The sequence below is a fragment of the Megalobrama amblycephala genome, linkage group LG18 (genome assembly GCF_018812025.1).
Source record: "Megalobrama amblycephala isolate DHTTF-2021 linkage group LG18, ASM1881202v1, whole genome shotgun sequence".
Classification (NCBI taxonomy): domain Eukaryota; kingdom Metazoa; phylum Chordata; class Actinopteri; order Cypriniformes; family Xenocyprididae; genus Megalobrama; species Megalobrama amblycephala.
The window spans coordinates 9,579,286-9,597,588 of record NC_063061.1 but is presented as its reverse complement, the minus strand read 5'-3'; the positions used below and the strand labels follow the sequence as shown (position 1 = coordinate 9,597,588).

The 18,303-nt window shown below is 36.1% G+C and overlaps 1 protein-coding gene across 1 annotated transcript in view; it reads right to left on the bottom strand.

Annotated features, from left to right (window-relative positions):
- The window catches only part of chm (CHM Rab escort protein), a 94,406-nt gene extending 76,629 nt beyond the window's left edge, over positions 1-17,777 (bottom strand). The window contains exon 1 of the mRNA XM_048165438.1: positions 17,696-17,777. Coding sequence (XP_048021395.1) covers positions 17,696-17,762 — 67 coding nt within the window. The 5' untranslated portion in view covers positions 17,763-17,777. The remainder of the gene's footprint in view (positions 1-17,695) is intronic.
- Between the last annotated feature and the right edge of the window lie 526 nt (positions 17,778-18,303).

Genomic DNA, 18,303 nt, shown 5'->3' with positions numbered 1-18,303 from the left:
CATTATTAAGCAAGTCACAGTTCTCATGCAATATGGGGAGGAAGAAAGATCTTTCTGAAGATGAAAAGCATGAAATGGTGCAATGTTGTGCAAAAGGCATGAAAACAACTAATATTGTGTGAAACTGAATGGAGATTATCGAATTATCATAAGATTTGTGAGTGATTTAGAGCACAGCAGAACTCGGTCATATAAAGGCTTATTGAGGAAAGTTACTGTCAAAAAAAAAAATATATATATTAAAAGGGCAGCTATAAAAAAGCCAGTGTTGAGCAGCAAACAGGTATTTGTAGCTGCTGGTGTCTCTGGAGTCTTGAGAACCTCACCATGCAGGCTGGCAGTTGTGCATAAAGATGCATTTCAGCCACTCCAAACCAAACCTCACAAAGAGAAACATTTACAGTGGGTTTAGAAATACATGAAGACTCATTTTTAAATAGTTTTATTCACTGACTAATGCCGTACTACAATGGATGGTCTAAATGGATGGATTTCTGGATGGTTGGTGAATGGCCACCACGTTCCAACAAGACTGCGACGTCAGCAAGGAGCTGGTGGGTGATGATTTGGGCTGGAATACTGGGAAGTGAGATGAGAGGGTATTAAAATGACTTTTGCAAGATATGTGGAGTTCATAACTGGCCATTTTCAGCTATGGTATAAAAAGGAGGACAGTACATAGTACAATGCACTATTGTACAATGCACTATGCACTATCCCATGCTGCAAAAAAAACACCACAGCAATAAAACTGTTTGAAAATGTATTTCTAAACCCACTGTAAATGTTTCTCTTTGTGAGGTTTGGTTAGTGGTGTCTAAAATGCATCTTTACGCACAACTGCCAGCCTGCATGGTGAGGTTCTCAAGACTCCAGATACACCAGCAGCTTCAAATACCTGTTTGCTGCTCAACACAGGCTTTTTTTATAGCTGCCCTTTTAATACAATACATTTTTTTGATAGGAACTTTCATTAATAAGCCTTTATCTGACCGAGTTCTGCTGTGCGCTAAATCACTCACAAATCTTAAGATAATTTGATAATCTCCATTCAGTTTCACACAATATTAGTTGTTTTCATGCCTTTTGCACAACATTGCACCATTTCATGCTTTTCATCTTCAGAAAGATCTTTCTTTGTCCCCATATTGCATGAGAACTGTGACTTGCTTAATAATGTGGAACAACCTCTAAGTAGGGTTTCCATAGACCTGGCAAATTATTTTGTCTGAGATTGATACCAGTTATCTAAAAAGACATGGATAAATAAACAAACAAAAATTTTCTTAGAAAAACTAAAATCTGAATGTTTATTGTACTGAAATCTTACTGATATGTCAATTGCATAATAATTTGGAACGCAGTGTAATTATATTTTTTTTAACCTGAAAGATATTGATCTATTCAGTTGGCTTGAAAATTATTAAACATACACTTTTAAAAGCTGAAGTGATTTCCTTGTTTTATTTACTAGTTAAAGTACAGTATAACTCAATATTTTAACTAATTGCTAAAGTAGAATAAAACAAAGCTTACTGATTAATCAGTGCAATAATCGATGATTAGTCGATTAATCGTTCTAATAATCGATGGATTAATCGATTATCAAAATAATCGTTTCTTGCAGCCCTACACTTCGTCTGATGTTTCTCCTTGGTTATGTCTTTATTTTATGTGATTGTTTAATGTGAAGTGTGCTAATTAGCCTTCCGGGTTGGGATGCTGCGCTGACCACATTGAACGGACGAGCAGTGGCCAATTATGACGTCACTGCCTGTGCCACATCGGCGCAGTGCAACCGGAGGTTGACGAAACCGTTGTTTGTTATTAGTAGGGGTACCTGAGTATCCCTTTTACTGACACTCACTACGTCCCAAAGTGAGCTAGTGGTTGTGGTTACAACTCCACCTCGGTCCTCCGGCCCATCAGCTCCACCATGGTTCGTCATCCTTCAGACTGCACCGGGCTCACTCGTTCATCCTATCATCACCCTGGTTGCGCCTCGGACTTCCGGGCCTCTGGCTACACCCTGTCCCTCTTTCCTTCGGGTCCACCGGGCTCCCTCCGCCTCCACGGTTGTCCTCTCTCCCACCAGCTCCACCCCGGTCTGCCAAGGCCCCATTTTCATCTCGGTCATGCACGTCTGCGGCTCTTTTTCCTTTCTGTTTACTTGGTTGTCATGGTTTCTAACAGTAGCGGCTCCTGACTGTAAATTTAGGTAGGGCAGATTCTGGGCCTCAGCGCTAGTTTATGATAAACATTTACATATTTAACATAGACATAGCTTAAGCAGATTGGTATAGATTGGTCTGGAGCGATGTTTATGCAAGCTAACATGAAAATAAGTGGGGCAGTCTGAAATCTGCCCCAATGGTTCTCAATTAGAAAGCGCAGCAGTTCCATTTTTCACCACAGATTTACATTGGAAAATTAACATATCTTGCTCACTTTACAACTTAAATAGAAAAATATTTGTTGCAGAATGCTGAACACATTTACAATTTATTATTGATCCAGTTTATATAGAGGTCTATGTATTGAATGAATATACTTCCCTTATAGAGAAGCCGTGGCTGGGATATAAGTATGTTTGCATTTGTTGTCATAGTAACTCATTGTTTGAATTTCATTAAAAAGTCTAATATTAATACAATTATACAAAAAGGGTCATTTAACAATTACCTGTATCTTTCTCATTATCATTATTTTCAGAAACATTTTTAAATATATTTTTCAAAGTAATAAGTATTTTTTTTTTTTTTTACAGATATCATTAATTAAAGTATGTAAATATGTAAAATTTTAGCAGTAAAATATCCCAAAACCACTAGGCCAGTGTTATATATTTTGTTCAGTTGAGTACTAACTAGGGCTGCATGATTTATTGCACGATGCAAAAAATAACATTGAACTTAAACGTGATTATAGCTTAAACGCAATTCTTAGTGCGATTATGAAATTGCAAAGCCTGCGTTTATTTTTTTTATGCGCAGCTTGTCAGTGAAGTATGGCTCCAAATGCTAATCCATCGGAAAGCACTGTGAGTTTGAGTCGCATATAATGTACATTTGAAAAAGCAACACAAGTAAAACATCTTTCCAGACATGAGAAGCATTTATTAACATCTTGTCCAACAAAAGACAACATTTATTAACATGTTTTTACTCCAAACTCACTTCATAACAACAGTTGAGCATGCTTCTGTGAGATGTGGCTTCTTACACAGAATAAGCCAGTCGTGTGTTTATTAGTCATGTTTAGTCAAAGCGTTTCAATCTTCTGTTTATATAGCTACAGATATGAGCATGTTATCTTCTTCTGTGGCAGAGCATATTTGCAGTTTCTGCGCAAGAGCGCCCTCTGGCGTTCAGATGGAGAAGCATTTACCACTGATCACAGAGCCGTACAGCTCTGACAAGCTGTGCATAAAATAATCGCAGCCTTTGCCAAATCGTGAGGCGTGTCGCATCTGTCTCTCATCACTCGCCCTGCTCTGCTTCATACTACAGTAATGTTAATCATCTCATCCATGAACATGATTTCAGCTCAAGTCCCGTTTCGATTCTTTTCCACTGACTGTGAGGTGAAGACGACATCTCCCAAGAATCCGCGCTCAAACTCGCCGTCATCAAGCTACGCCTTTGTTTTGAACAGGCGACCTCTAGCGGCGAAAAATTTACATATTGTAGCTTTAACAATTCATAAATATTATGTTTTTTAAAAGGTTGTAATTGAAAGCCAAACTAGTGAGGCATTTTTCCTACAGTTACATCATCAACATATTTGATTTTATGCCTCCCCAAAAGATATCAAAATGGATTTAATTTATGTTCAACATTGATGTATATTCAAGTCACTGCATGTATGAATTGCATTTTTATGTATATTTTGAATAATTAGTATGTGTCACGTCATTGACCCACAAATCAACCTGTAATATTACGCAGTAAAAAACAAAACAAAAAACAATATAAATGTATTGTCCATAAGTCAATGTCAGCATTGGCCTAAATGAAATCTAGACACAGATGTCTAACAATTATCAAGTTTCAAAGACATAAACCCTGTTACAACGATCATTGACAATCTGCAAGCAGTCTGTGACTATGACGCCCATTGGAGGTCCAACTAACAATCAATTCCACACTAATGCTCAAGGGCCATGAGAAATCAATCACCTGAAAAGAGCACAGGGATATCTGTGAAGGTGTTCTGTAATCACATGACTGCTAATAGAGGCTATTCAAGCTAAAGGCACATGGGGTCCAAACATGATGAATAGTTACATTAACCCAGGCTCAAAGAACGGGCCAGTGAAATGGCTGGCTTGTTTTCTTCATTGCTGCTCTATTAGCAGCAGGTGAGGGCACAGCTCTGATATGAGATGAACTAAACGTGCATCTCAGTCAGGCCTGTCAGCCAATGATTGCTTAGCCTCTAATGATGCTCCTCAGTAAAGAGTCTTGTACGTTCACATTGTCTGCATCCTTTACCCTCTACAGCTGCTGTGCGCGTGCTCTGATGTGCTTCAGCGAACATTCATCATGAAATACTGCTAAATACAGTTACCATTTGGACTTTTACCAGTTGGCAAAATATCTTTCTGTACATTAGCGCATCCAAATGTATGGGTGAAGCGGCAGCTCCAGAAAAGGGCTTATATCTTGATGAGTGCTTAAATGCTGCATGAAGAAAAACCTTTTTGACAAACTCACTGAAAGAAAAAAAAAAGTTTAGACCATGGTGTGAATAGCTTCATAGGGATGCATTGATTTGATTCATAAAACAAATGTTACTTGCATGGAATTCATAGCGTTTGAATAGGCCTTGACCTTCATCTGATATATGTGAACTAAATCAAAGAGAAACAAGGGTGAACTTCACAAAAATGCCCAGGTCACATTTTAGGATTCATTATTATATACATAAAAATAATGAATTCTATTTTTAGGACCATTGATTTTAAGCACATTTTCAACCTACATTCTCATTGCCATATGGATAATTTATCTTCACACATTATTCTTAAGGATTCTTCTTAGATTTTCATTACTGCAATAACATACTTTTTTCTAGGACTGTTAAGCGATTAATTTTTTTTAAATACAATTAATTATGTGATGTGCTGATTAATTAATTTTTAAAATTTTTAAATCAAATTTGGCTGTGAAGTTACCCCCAAAAGATAATTTAAAAACATAATTGTGTTAAATGAGAAAAGCATCAAATAGAAATAGACATTGCAAAAAGTAGCTTTAGAATTTTAGAATATTTTAGAACTTTAGAATATTTTATTTGATTCAACATAGAATTTATTACACAAACTTTTAGGCTACAACGGCCATGATTTTTTTCAGAAGCTGAATCTGAATTTGTACTAGATACATTTACACACCAAAACAGTTTCGTTACCAACATTCTTCAAAATATCTTTTTATGTTCCACAAAAGAAAGAAAGTAATACAGGTTTGAAATGTCTTGAGGGTGAGTAAATATAAATAAACAGAATTTGGCAGTTTGATACACGCTCCGAACCACTGATTGGAAACAAAAGATTTGTAAAGCTTCGAAGCTTTTGGCGCACAAAAAGTATTCTTGTCACTTCATAACATTAAGGTTGAACCACTGAACTGTTTTAAATATGTCTTTAGTTTCTTTCTGGGCATTTGAAAGTGTTAATTGTCTTGCTGTCAATGGAGACCTCATTGAGCCATCGGATTTTATTAAAAATATCTTAATTTGAGTTCCGAAGATGAGCGAAGGTCTTACGGGTTTGGAACGACATGAGGGTGAGTAATTAATGACAGAATGTTCATTTTTGGGTGAACTAACCCTTTAATTTCAACTCCCCCCTCAATTTAAAAAATCCACCCCCCATTTTCCAAAATGAAATTCAGACCCTGTCATAAAGGCAGTATAACAAATACTAACATGATACATAAATACTTCACTTATTACCATTTTAAATTATAAAATCATTTTAAATAATATAATATAAATATAAAATATTATAACATTTTTATTACAATATATTATGCACTGCGGTAAATAAAAAAATGAAAATGTGCTTAATGAAATATTGCCAAATTGTATTTTCTATGAGCAAAATATAACTTAATTAGAGTTCGTAGTGAAATATGACCCAGACTAAGTCAATCAACTAAAAAATTTATTTAAAAAGGAAGAAATTCATAAATTTACAATTGGCAACATTTTTTATTAATCTCGAGCAATTGCCAAGTGTGGCAAAACATTCATTTTAGACCCAAAAGGGTATACACTGTAAAACCTAACGCTCAAAATAATTAATTGCTTTGAGTATTGCAATCTCAAATTAAACAAATTAGTTCAAACAAATTAACTTAATGAGTATTTAGAACTTTCTCTTTCTTTTCAGTTCAAAAAACTGACACATTTTATGTAATATGAATTGTTTCATTGTTTTAAGTTTTTTGAACTTGTTTCTTTTAATTTAGAAAAACTTAAATTTATTACTTAACTGGAGCGTGTTTCCCGAACAACGGAGTAACTCGCTGCTTCACTACCATAGTACGATGCATCGTTGAACAAATCAACTAGCTAGTCACGACTGTTTCCCGAAACTGTATTGTCGCAAACCTGTTGTTCAACCACATTGGTGAATGACGTCACGCAGGTGGTGAGAAATAACTTCTTTAAATGAATCCGTTTGAGATCGAATTAATGCTAAAATTTCTGCTATAAATTACGGACATGACATTAGAGGACTAATTCTTATTTTCATCAGTTATTTTTCTTTATTTTTCAAATTGAATCAAATGCTTGTTCTGACATACTAGAACACGTACGCACAAGCGCACTCTTCAAAAACGGTGCTTTAGATCTCTTGACAAACTAAAATATAGAAATGACATTTGTATATATTCTAAATAAAAAATATACATTGTACTTAATAAATCGTTATCTTGAGCAAAATAAGCAAGCTGACATTAAGTCCACATGTCATTAAAACAGGAAACTATGCTTCTATACACAGCTCAAGAGCTGTCGTTCCAACCACACAAGTTTGCGATGCAGTTTGCGAATGTTCGTTTGAACTAGGGATGCACCGATCCGATATTCAGATCGGTATCGGCGCCGATACTGCCATTTTTGCCGGATCGGGTATCGGCCGGACGGGACCGATCCAAAATCCGATATTGTGCGTGTACTATTCTGTTGTTGTTAAGCTCTACAAAAGGCACAAACACATTAAAAAGCACCATAAAGTTTCTGTGCACTATATTCCAAGTGTTCTGAAGCCATTCCATAGTTTAATTTGAGGTACAGATGAATATTTTAGTTGTTAAATTAAAGTTCACTTAAAGGCCTCCCTCCGCTGCGGCTGTCAGTCACTCTCCATTCAGCATTCAGACTGCGTGTCGCGTTCAGTTACGACAGTCAACACAATGAAACTCTCTCCAAGATGAATCAATGTTTCTATTATTATACTTAATCAAGATACCGGTAATACAATACGCATCAATCTTTCTTCACTTTGTGCTTTGAACTTTTCACTGCGGATCGCTGCCGCTGCGCGCTGATTCCATGGTGCTTCAAGCACATCATTCTGCACACGGGATACGCATAAAAGCGCTTTGTGCCGCTCATGGGAGCCGTTCATATTATAATATTTTTGCGCAATGAAAGATTGTTTAATAGCATTTTTTTTTGTTCTGTCCTATCTATCATATGTTGCTGCATCATTTTAATTTTTATATTTTAATTATAAGACATTTAATAGCTTCTGATTTCGTCCACATTTTCATATGTATTCACAAACGTATAAGATAAACAAATAGGCATAGGCTATGCAATTATTTATATTATGAAAAGAAAGTATTATGAAAAGTTAAAGTCTGCGTCACTTTTCAGTTTTCATCTTATATCTCATCTCAACACTTTTTGAGGATCGTGAGTGAACGCGATCATCTCTTCTTCTTTACTACTTTACAGAAGGAAATAAACATGAATGAATATCAAAAAAATATGTTGAAAGTTGCAGTAGCTTACCGAAATCTGTATCACGTCAGTTCAATCAGTGTTGTAAACAATGTCACGTAGGAAAAGCCATTCATTGACCATAAACTTAGTCAGCAACAACAAAAATAAAAACTATTTAAAACAAAACGGATTAGAAACTTTATGTAAGCATAAGTATTATAATATAAAATAAAATGGACAAACTGGGTGTGTGTAATCAAAGGCATCGTTTTCATTTTATTCTGGAGACTGAACTCGCGCTCTGCTGCCACACTGGAGCACGCTCACCACCTACTGGACAGGGGTGGGAATTACAGTTAAGTTACATCAGCCTCAGTAATCTGTCAAAATGACGGACAGGCTGCAGATTTTTTCCGTCACTGCTAAAAACAATTCCATCAATGACGGAAAATTCTCGGTTAACCCGACCTTTGAGATTATATATTATATACACGCCACACCGCCGGTGACACTCCACGACCGCGGTGGCGCGGTTGTCATGCCGACCGTCACAGCCCTAAGTGAGGCATACAGTTTATTAGGTAATTTAGCGCTTTTCTTATTACTTGAAGATCGGATCGGATCGGTATCGGCCGATACTGAATCCCAGGTATCGGGATCGGTATCGGAAGTGAAAAAGGCGGATCGGTGCATCCCTAGTTTGAACTATGGTTTCAGGAAACACCAAATCGTTGAACTATGTAAGTTACGACGGAACTTGCGATATTAGTTGGCTAACGATGCTTTTAGGAAACGCTCCCCTGGGCTGGATTTCTATTTCTCAGCATACTTTGCCATGACACTCAAAAGGGAGAATAAATACTAAAATTAACTGTTAATACTCAAAATACTCAGAAATTTCAAGTTAGGAGTAATTAAAAAGTATGAGTTCAAAATTGAAATCTGCCAAACTTTGAATTTCTTAACTTAAAAAATTTGATGTAACTGATCACCTCAATATTTTTGAGTTTTGACAACTTATTGGGTTTACAGTGTTAAGTTGGCTTCTAGAGTGCAGGCTGCATCTTGGCCATATCAGGACAGTACAATGAGCCAGAATGATACAGAATTCAGACAATAATGAACTTTATTTCTTTCCCAGTTAACACACGACTCCCTCCTTTTAAAAGACGTACTTCCCAATAATACAATGTATAACTGGATTATCTTTTTGTAACATGTTTGCTATTGCCACTGCACGAGATCACTAGAATATTAAGCTTTTTATGAACAGGTTGCAGCAGGCCTTCTAGATTATGGTGAGAAAAAAAATGTGCTACAAAATGTGTTCACATGAGACATTACATCTAAATTTTGCCAGAAAAACAATAATGTGGAAGATACAGTGGGAAACTAATTCACAGGTCAAACAGTAATTTATCTGGTTACCAACATATCAAACATTTTCAGCATGAAATTGGCCACCACATTTATTTTTTTCTAAAAATGATTCCTGCAAGCTCAGCAATGCAATTCCATTTCAGAGGAAGCAGGACGCAATACAAGGTTCACACTTGCGCTCCCTATACAATTATAATTATACACAGATTTTTCACGTATGGCACCATTTTCCCTTCTATGGCGATGACGAGTACAGGTGTCCATTTACAGCATATATCAGTACGCTGTTGGGAAGCATGCTGAGAGCGACAGGACTGTCACATAATAAAGAAATAAACACTGCCAATTTAAAGGACATATCCGAGCCTTTTTAGACAGTCTAAAGCTAAATAATTATTTGAATCATTTATACATAGCACATGCAAATAATTTTTTTTTTTTTTTTATATTTTAATGGAATTTTAATTCACATTTTTTAATGTGTATTGATAACTTATCAAATTAATGATACGATTTATAATTGACCAAATAATGATACCAGACTATTTTAAAGCTGTAAAATACTAAATAATAATTAATAAACTGACACTGGGGCAGATTATTGATATTTCTGTTTATCAGTTTATTATTTATTCAAAATCACAAAGCAGAGCAATGAAGAACTATATTCTGCACTCTGCAGATTTTTTCCACGTCATCCATCATTATGAAAACATAATTTACTCACCCTCACTGCGTTACAAACCTGTATGACTTTCTGTTGGTTGCTGAACAGTTTTGGTTACTTCCATTGTATGGACAAAAAATAATAATAATAATTTGAGTAACATGGGCAACATTTACACAGCAGCAGAATGCAGTTGTCAATCCTGTATAGGGTTGTCAAAAAGACCGACTTCGGTACCAAAGCGGTACTGAAATTTTAAAAACATGATGATACCAGCATTTCCCCTGGCATTTTGAGCACTGTTGAGTGAATTCTTAAACAACTCTGTGATTGGCTACAATGATCAACGCTTCAAAAAAAATCTTTGGCACTCTTCACCAAGTCCGAGCGCTTAACACAGATACACACGAGTGCGTTTGACAGCAAGCGTCTATCAGCGGATATATTAGGGATCTGCTCCCATCAGTTTTGTGTTTTACGCACGACTCAAATGCTCCGCTCTCCACCCAGATATAAAAGGTGCTGTCGGTTAATGAAGATTTGATGGATGAACTCACGGCTCGATTGGACACTTGTCGTGTCAAAGTGATGAGGCTTTTCAGTTTTATAGATCTTTTGATGTTACTTTGGTCACTGTCACTAATGTTACTGATAAAAGAAAACGGGATTGACTCCTGTTGCACATTCATACAGACAGTATTTGAGACTGCGTGAACGGGACACTTAGAGATTCACACCTGTAAGTAAATGTGGTTGTCAATCCCAAAAAGTGACAGTGTGAACGTAGCCATGGGTGAGTAAATGATAGAATTTTCATTTTTGGGTAAACTTTACATTTAAGCTACACAATATACTGGCAAATGATTGATGGCCTCAGGCTTTAAAGTCCTCCTGTGGTGAAAATCAAGTTTTTAATTATGTTTATATGTCTATGTAGTGTATTTAATATGCTTTAAGACAAATCATGTGCAAATTCATAAGTCAACACCATTGCTGAGTATTTTATGTTTGAAACCGCAGTAAACCAAAGACAGTCTAAAACCCGCGGTTTGAAATCGGTGGTGTTTGTGACGTCACAGACTACCTTGTAACCAATAACAACAATGTGCCGGCAGGCTTTAGCATATCATTATCTATGAAACAGGAAAGTCTCGAGAGAAGCCAGGTTATCCCGGTATACAGTGGGTACGGAAAGTATTCAGACCCCCTTACATTTTTCACTCTTTGTTATATTGCAGCCATTTGCTAAAATCATTTAAGTTCATTTTTTTCCTCATTAATGTACACACAGCACCCCATATTGACAGAAAAACACAGAATTGTTGACATTTTTGCAGATTTATTAAAAAAGAAAAACTGAAATATCACATGGCCCTTTGCTGTGACACTCATATTTAACTCAGGTAGGCATGTGACGGTATCAAATTTTCAAGTTGCGATTAATTGCTGAAGCTTTTATCGTGGTATACGGTATTATCAGGATATTGAAATAAGTTGCAAAAAAAAGTGTTGTCATAGTATAACAAATTTAAGAACTCTTTTTGTAATAACAAAAATAACTCTGAATGTTTACATATAATAAAGAACAACAGGAAACACTTTACAATAAGGTCTCATTATTTAATGCATTAACTAAGATTGAGCAACAGCTACATTTGTTACAGAAAGTGTTATTTTTTGTTAATGTGAGTTAAGAAATACAACTGATTATTGTTAGTTTTATCTCAGGTCCATTAAATAAGTTCTTTTGATTTTAGTAATGTTATTAAACAGTAACTAAGAAATTAACATTAACTAAGAATAATTAATGCTTTATTATTTTTCATTGTCAGTTTGGTAATAATGAATTAACATGTTAACTAATGAAGCCGTATGTCTTTAATTTTTACTGAACAAAAAAAATAATAATCAGAACATTTCTAATCATTAGGGCATGTTGTAGTCCAGATTAAAATATATGTTTGAGGCATTTTAAAAACTTCACTAGCTCAGTTGCTTTGTTTATGGCGTTTCCGAGGTAACCGTTGCACTTTGCTGTTCCATCAGCGCCCTCTGCTGTCAGAGAGTGAACGTGCACTTTCATTCAGCGCGTCTCCTTCACTCGTTCCGCCATGTGCTTCTCATGTACTTTGGGCTTGTTCTTGGGCGTGTTCTTTTGACGCAGAATACAGTGGTGTTGTGCATTTTATACGGTTGATGGGGAAAGTATTCTTAAATGCATTATAACAATTTTAATAATTGGTAATTATTATTTACGGTATTTTGAAATGCCCACAATAACAATATCGTGCATATTCATTATCGCGATGTATCGCATTACCGAATACCGGCACAAGTCTAAACTCAGGTGCTGTCCATTTCTTCTGATCATCCTTGAGATGGTTCTACACCTTCATTTGAGTCCAGCTGTGTTTGATTATACTGATTGGACTTGATTAGGAAAGCCACACACCTGTCTATATAAGACCTTACAGCTCACAGTGCATGTCAGAGCAAATGAGAATCATGAGGTCAAAGGAACTTTGACAAAGACAGAATTGTGGCATATATCTTTTTCTCTAATATATTGTTTTTTTCCCCCGTGGTATCAAAAATGGTATCGAATATCAGTACTTTTCAAGGTATCGTAGCAAAGTAAATTCCAGTATCGTGACAACACCACAGCCTATATATTTACTCCAGGAACTAACTCCACAAACATGGAAAAGTGTGACAGATGGACCTCTCAACCTTACGCTAAGAAGAAAATCCAGCGTGACTTTGAGCAGACCAAGCAAAACATGATTATTGGATCAAACAATGATATAAAGCTATTCAAAACATCATTCAATGTAAATAGTGATAATCATAATTAATAATCGCAATTACAATTTCAAGGGAATAATCGACAACTATGATTTTTGTCATAATCGTGCAGCCCTATTAATGAATGACAGAACCGTCGCAAGGGCTGTGCCAAGTGTGCGAGCGCATAAGGGATCACGCCAAAGTAAAGTGACAGCTGACTTGAAGTAAAGCCAATAAAGTTCATGTTTTTGTCCTTCGAAATATTTTGATACTATAAAACATAGCTAAAACAATATTGCTCTGGGCGTGTGACCGTGATTCATGTGAATATGTCAGTCAGTGTGGAATCGCACATCAAGTTCTGAGAGAGCTATTCAGTCCATTATAAATTCTGATTTTGGCCGCCTCTGGAATGAATCAAACCATAGATATTAGCCTACCTGGTAAGTAAATACGCTGGAAATCCGCGCTCATTCAAGCATGTGCATTTATTTCATGTACGGAGAAGGCACGGGCACCTGCAGGATTTCATCTGAATGTTTTCCAAAAAGCAACGAAATAAAGGTACAATTTGTAAGATATTCGCAGTAAAATATCCAAAAACCACTAGGCTAGTGTTATATATTTTGTCCAGCTGTAACTAACAATATCTGTAATGTTTTCAACTACTTGTAAATCATGAGAAAATTCCCATTCTAAACAGTGACACGGGGCAGTGCAGTCGCCTGTCAATGACGTCAGTTACCCCTTGTTACCGCCTTTACTGACATAGAAACCACATGACAACAGTGTCGTGGACAAATGCGGAAGTAGTGTCTAGCGTCCAGCAAACCACTAGCTTGCTTCAAGCAGTTCCTTATTTATTTCTTGCACGTTTTATGGTGAATTGTGTTACTTATTTATGGAACATAATTACTGTTTACCATCTGCCGCTGGTTCTGTCGACAAGGACAGCTCCCGTAAACGTAAGCGTACGGGCCAACCAAACGACCCAAGAAGAGTTTGGGACAAGAGGAGAGAAAGAGCGAGGATCAATATCGGTGTTGCATTTTCTAGATGGAGAGAGCTTCGCGACAAACTTCACCTTGAAAGAGATGCCGATCTCGCTTGTGTTTTACTCGACAGGTGAGTTGTTTTGATTCGTATCTTTACAGAAAACGTATGCCATTATAACGATCAACACGATTAGTATTACGGGGCATACACGCCAAACGCGGGGCATCGCGTCTCTAGACCCACGCGAGGACGCGTCTGATCCATAGTTTATACATTTATAAAACTTTACCTCATCCGTTAAATCCATGATTTATCTTTCCGTCTGATTGATGGCCGTCAGCGTTTGTGTAGAAGACAACAAATCCCATCATTCCACGCACCTTCTTAGCGTCATCAAACCACGCGATTGTTATTGTTTTGGTAGTGCGCCCTCTAGTGGCAGGTCCTACAAATTGTACCTTTAAGGGATAAAATAATTGACTACAGGGGGACTTTCAAATTTTGACATCCCATGCCTTAGATTTACAGTATAAACTGCTATTGATTTTCTACAGCCGTTCTACATTTTTGTACTGACCTACATTTTATTTATTTATCAAAAATTTTACAAATTCAGTGACATTCCGCGTTATACAGTAAATTCTGTTTTTATGACTGGATTCCGCGATTCCGTCCACGTTTTCTGCATCGTGAAAATAGGGCCCTGTATAACAACCCGGTGCAAAAACTGGAGCGTTTTCATACATGTAAGCTCCAGGTTCATTTCTTAATCGCTTAGGTTCATTTTGGGGTATAACATCTACAGAAGATTCAAAAAAATATTTGAGAGATGTGTATTCTGTTGATGTCATAGGTACCTGATCAGCTCCATAAACCACACTACACCAACTGCAGCAAAATAACCTGAAGCCAGGGGGAATTTGGTTTGCTGTTTTGTTCTTGATTATTCTATTTCACTGTGGACCTCTGAGCCAAACAATATATAAAAAAATGAAAAGGTCCACAGGCATCTGCTCCAACCACACCAGACCCAGAGCATCGACTCTCTGGGGACAGCCGGGTCAGGTGCGAGTTCACCAGCTGATGGGGCGCGACCGACGGGAACGCAGTTCTTCACACAGTCAGAGGGTCTAGCAGGCATCATTATAGGGGCCGCAGTATTCATTAACAACTGCTCCCTGTCCATATCCTCATTTGTGCCTGTATCCAGCAGCAAAAACGGGGGTAACTAGGGAGTCTGGGACAAGCACGCTTGTCTGAGCAACCTTGACACGGAACGGAGTCTGAGCAGAAATAGTCCAAGCTGTGAGTGTCCCCGTGTCACCGGTTGCCTTGGGACCAACTGGCTCTGGTGGTTTTGCATGAGCGGAACCAGAAGTGGGCCAGATATATTCATTTGCACACCATCAATCACAGCATGAGAACGTTGCTCTTAGCGATCGCACTAACCCCGCTTTTCTTTTTTTCTTCTTTTTTACCCATCTACCTCTCCTCCCTGTTGTGAAGAACAATGCCCTGCACCGGGGAGTAACTTCATCTCCCGCTGGCTTCAGCACTGTCCTGAGGATCTGGCCTGCATATAAACACACTTCTACGCTTTGAATCAGGACACTGGAGAGAACGAGGACAGTATCATTCCAGGGGACTCGATCTGCACCACACAGTCCAGTAAAGTAGCAGCCCTCCAGAGGGTCCGCAGCACAAACCTACAATTCAAAGCTGGGTTTGAAGCAGGTCACAGAGTCAGGGTCAGCTCCAGTTCTGTTAAACCACAAACTGGTTTGTGTGCACTACTTTAGAGCACTGCTGCACTCAACAAAGTAGGGCTAAACTCTAGACCAGGCCAGGGAATGTTAAACTAGGACTGACCACTGTGAAGCTCGCTGTTCGTTCTGGGTTGGTAGCATTCGCTTCTGGTTTGATCCCTGCAAGTTCAAGCCATCACAGAGTACCGCAAGGGGATGTTCCTGTATTAAGTGTATTGCAAATTGCTTTGAAATTAAAAAGTGTATGCTAAATTACTTTTTAAAATACTTAATACAGACTTTGACCTTAGTCATCAGAAATTAATAGATCTGTTTTTACAGCTTGAAGCAATATTATATTAAATTATCAAATTATAATATTATAATAATTTTTTTATTATTATTATCATCATCATTATTATTATTAGCTTTTTGGCCTACCAGGCAGTGAAAAGAGACAATAAAGTTGTTGTTAAATGTATTATTATTTATAATTGTAATAATAATTGTTGAAAATAACTTAATAATTGTGCATAATAATAATAATAAATATTATTATCATTATTATTTGACATTTGCATCAGATTTGGAGAATTTCAGAAGTTTTATACAGTCAATAGACAAAACAATATAGACAAAGCTAGCAATATTATTAATATTTTTAATAATAATTCTTAATAACTTTTGGAAATAACAAGTTCATAATAATAATAATTATTATTTGCATCAGGTTTGGGGAATTCCAGTTGTTTTATATTGACAATAGACAATACAAAATAAAGTTGTTATTAAAATTATGAATAAGTGTTCATAAAAATAATAATATTTGCCATTTGCATCTGATTTGGACAATTTCTGATGTTTTATACAGTCAATAGACAAAAAACAATATAGACAAACTTAGTAATATTATTAATATTTTAATAATAATTGTTGATAACTTGGAAATAAGTGTTCATAATAATAATAATAATATATTATTATTATTTTTGCATCAGGTTTGGAGAATTTCTGATGTTTTTATTTTGACAAAATTTGGAGAATTTCTGATGTTTTTATATTGACAAGTTGGTATTAATGATTAATAAATGTTCTTAATAATAACAATAATCATAATAATAAATATGATTTTGAAAATTTCACATTTTATACAGTCAATAGACAAAATATATACAAAGTTAGTAATATTATTAATTATTTTAATAATAATTGTTGCTAACTATTAGAAATGTGTTAATAATAATAATTATTATTATTATTATTACTATTTTTATTATTTGCATCAGGTTTGTAGAATTTTAATGTGTTTATATTGACAATACACAAAGTTATTAAAATTATTAATAATTATTTATAATAATATGCCAGATCCATCAGATTTGAAGAATTAAAAATGATTTTAACAGTTCAGTCTCATATAGCAGCACACAGTAACAAAGCGCTGCTGACTCAAAAGGATCCAGGCTCGATTCAAGCTTGCATCATATTTCCATTCTCCTCTCTCTCTCTCTCTCTCTCTCTCTCTCTCTCCCTCTCCCTCAACTGTTCTGTCCTCTCCACTGCCCAGTAAATAAGACTAAAAAGCTCGTGCATAAAATAAATAAACACATAAATAATCAAAGGCGAACACATTCATGCTCATGCTGTGCTTGTACTTCAGAAACTGTCATTTCAAAAACGGCCAACTTAATGAGATTTAAGCAACGAATCAAGACAGGATGTCACTCAAGTATTATGATCCACAGTTATGTACTAAATAGACTCAGGAATGACCGTGACATACAGAATGAACACAGTAAAGTCACTGTTCCTCCATCACCATCTCCAGCTCATCTGTGATTCAGCATCTCTCATTCACGACCAGCCTATGTCACATGTTATTCTGGGATTTATTTTTCTCTTTATTACAGTTTCCCTCCTATTACACATTGAAATGCCCGTCAAAAGAAATATATAAATGCCGTTCCTCATAACTTATGTCAAAAATTATCAGCCCCATTAGCTTTAGCGTTTATTTCTCGCTGTCTGTTTCACGTGTCTGTAGCAAAACACAGACACTATCACCTTACACTCATTTTCCACAGCGATACCGGCCACAAAATACACGTCTGGAGAGCAAACCATTACAAATGATCATATTAATGTAGGCATTTCGTACCTGTTCCGAGAATGACAACATCAAATTGAGATGGGAGATCCTCCGCAGCCATCTTGAAACTACACATTGTCACATGACACACTATAGCGTGACGTATACTTCATGTTTTTAAAACCTAAAACATACAATTTAAACACACAGCAGCCAAAATGTACACTATGTATTTTTTCTAAATTAAATACTGCATATTCTAAAAAAACATTAAAAGTTATTCACGTTTTTGTGTTGACATTTTCCACAAGTATCTAACCCTGTTGAACCGAATACACTGCTTATGAATATTAAGCAGTTAAAGTGTTTTGTCGCGATTGTAACAAAACATGTAAGTGCAAAACTTTATCAAATAAACAAATATAAAATAGTTAAGTAAATAGTTAATACTTTGCAGTTTAATTGCCTTTATTCACACAATGTTAACCAAAATGTTCTATGATCTGTTTTAAAAATCATAAAGCAAGTTCATAATGTTTAGGTAGGCTTATTAATATTCATGAGACACGCTGAGGTACAGCTATTGAAAAGGGATCAGAATACTTAGATGAAAAAACTAAACTTTTTTCTTTTATTATTATTGGCCGATGGCTTATGTTCCCAGCTGCTGTCAACAA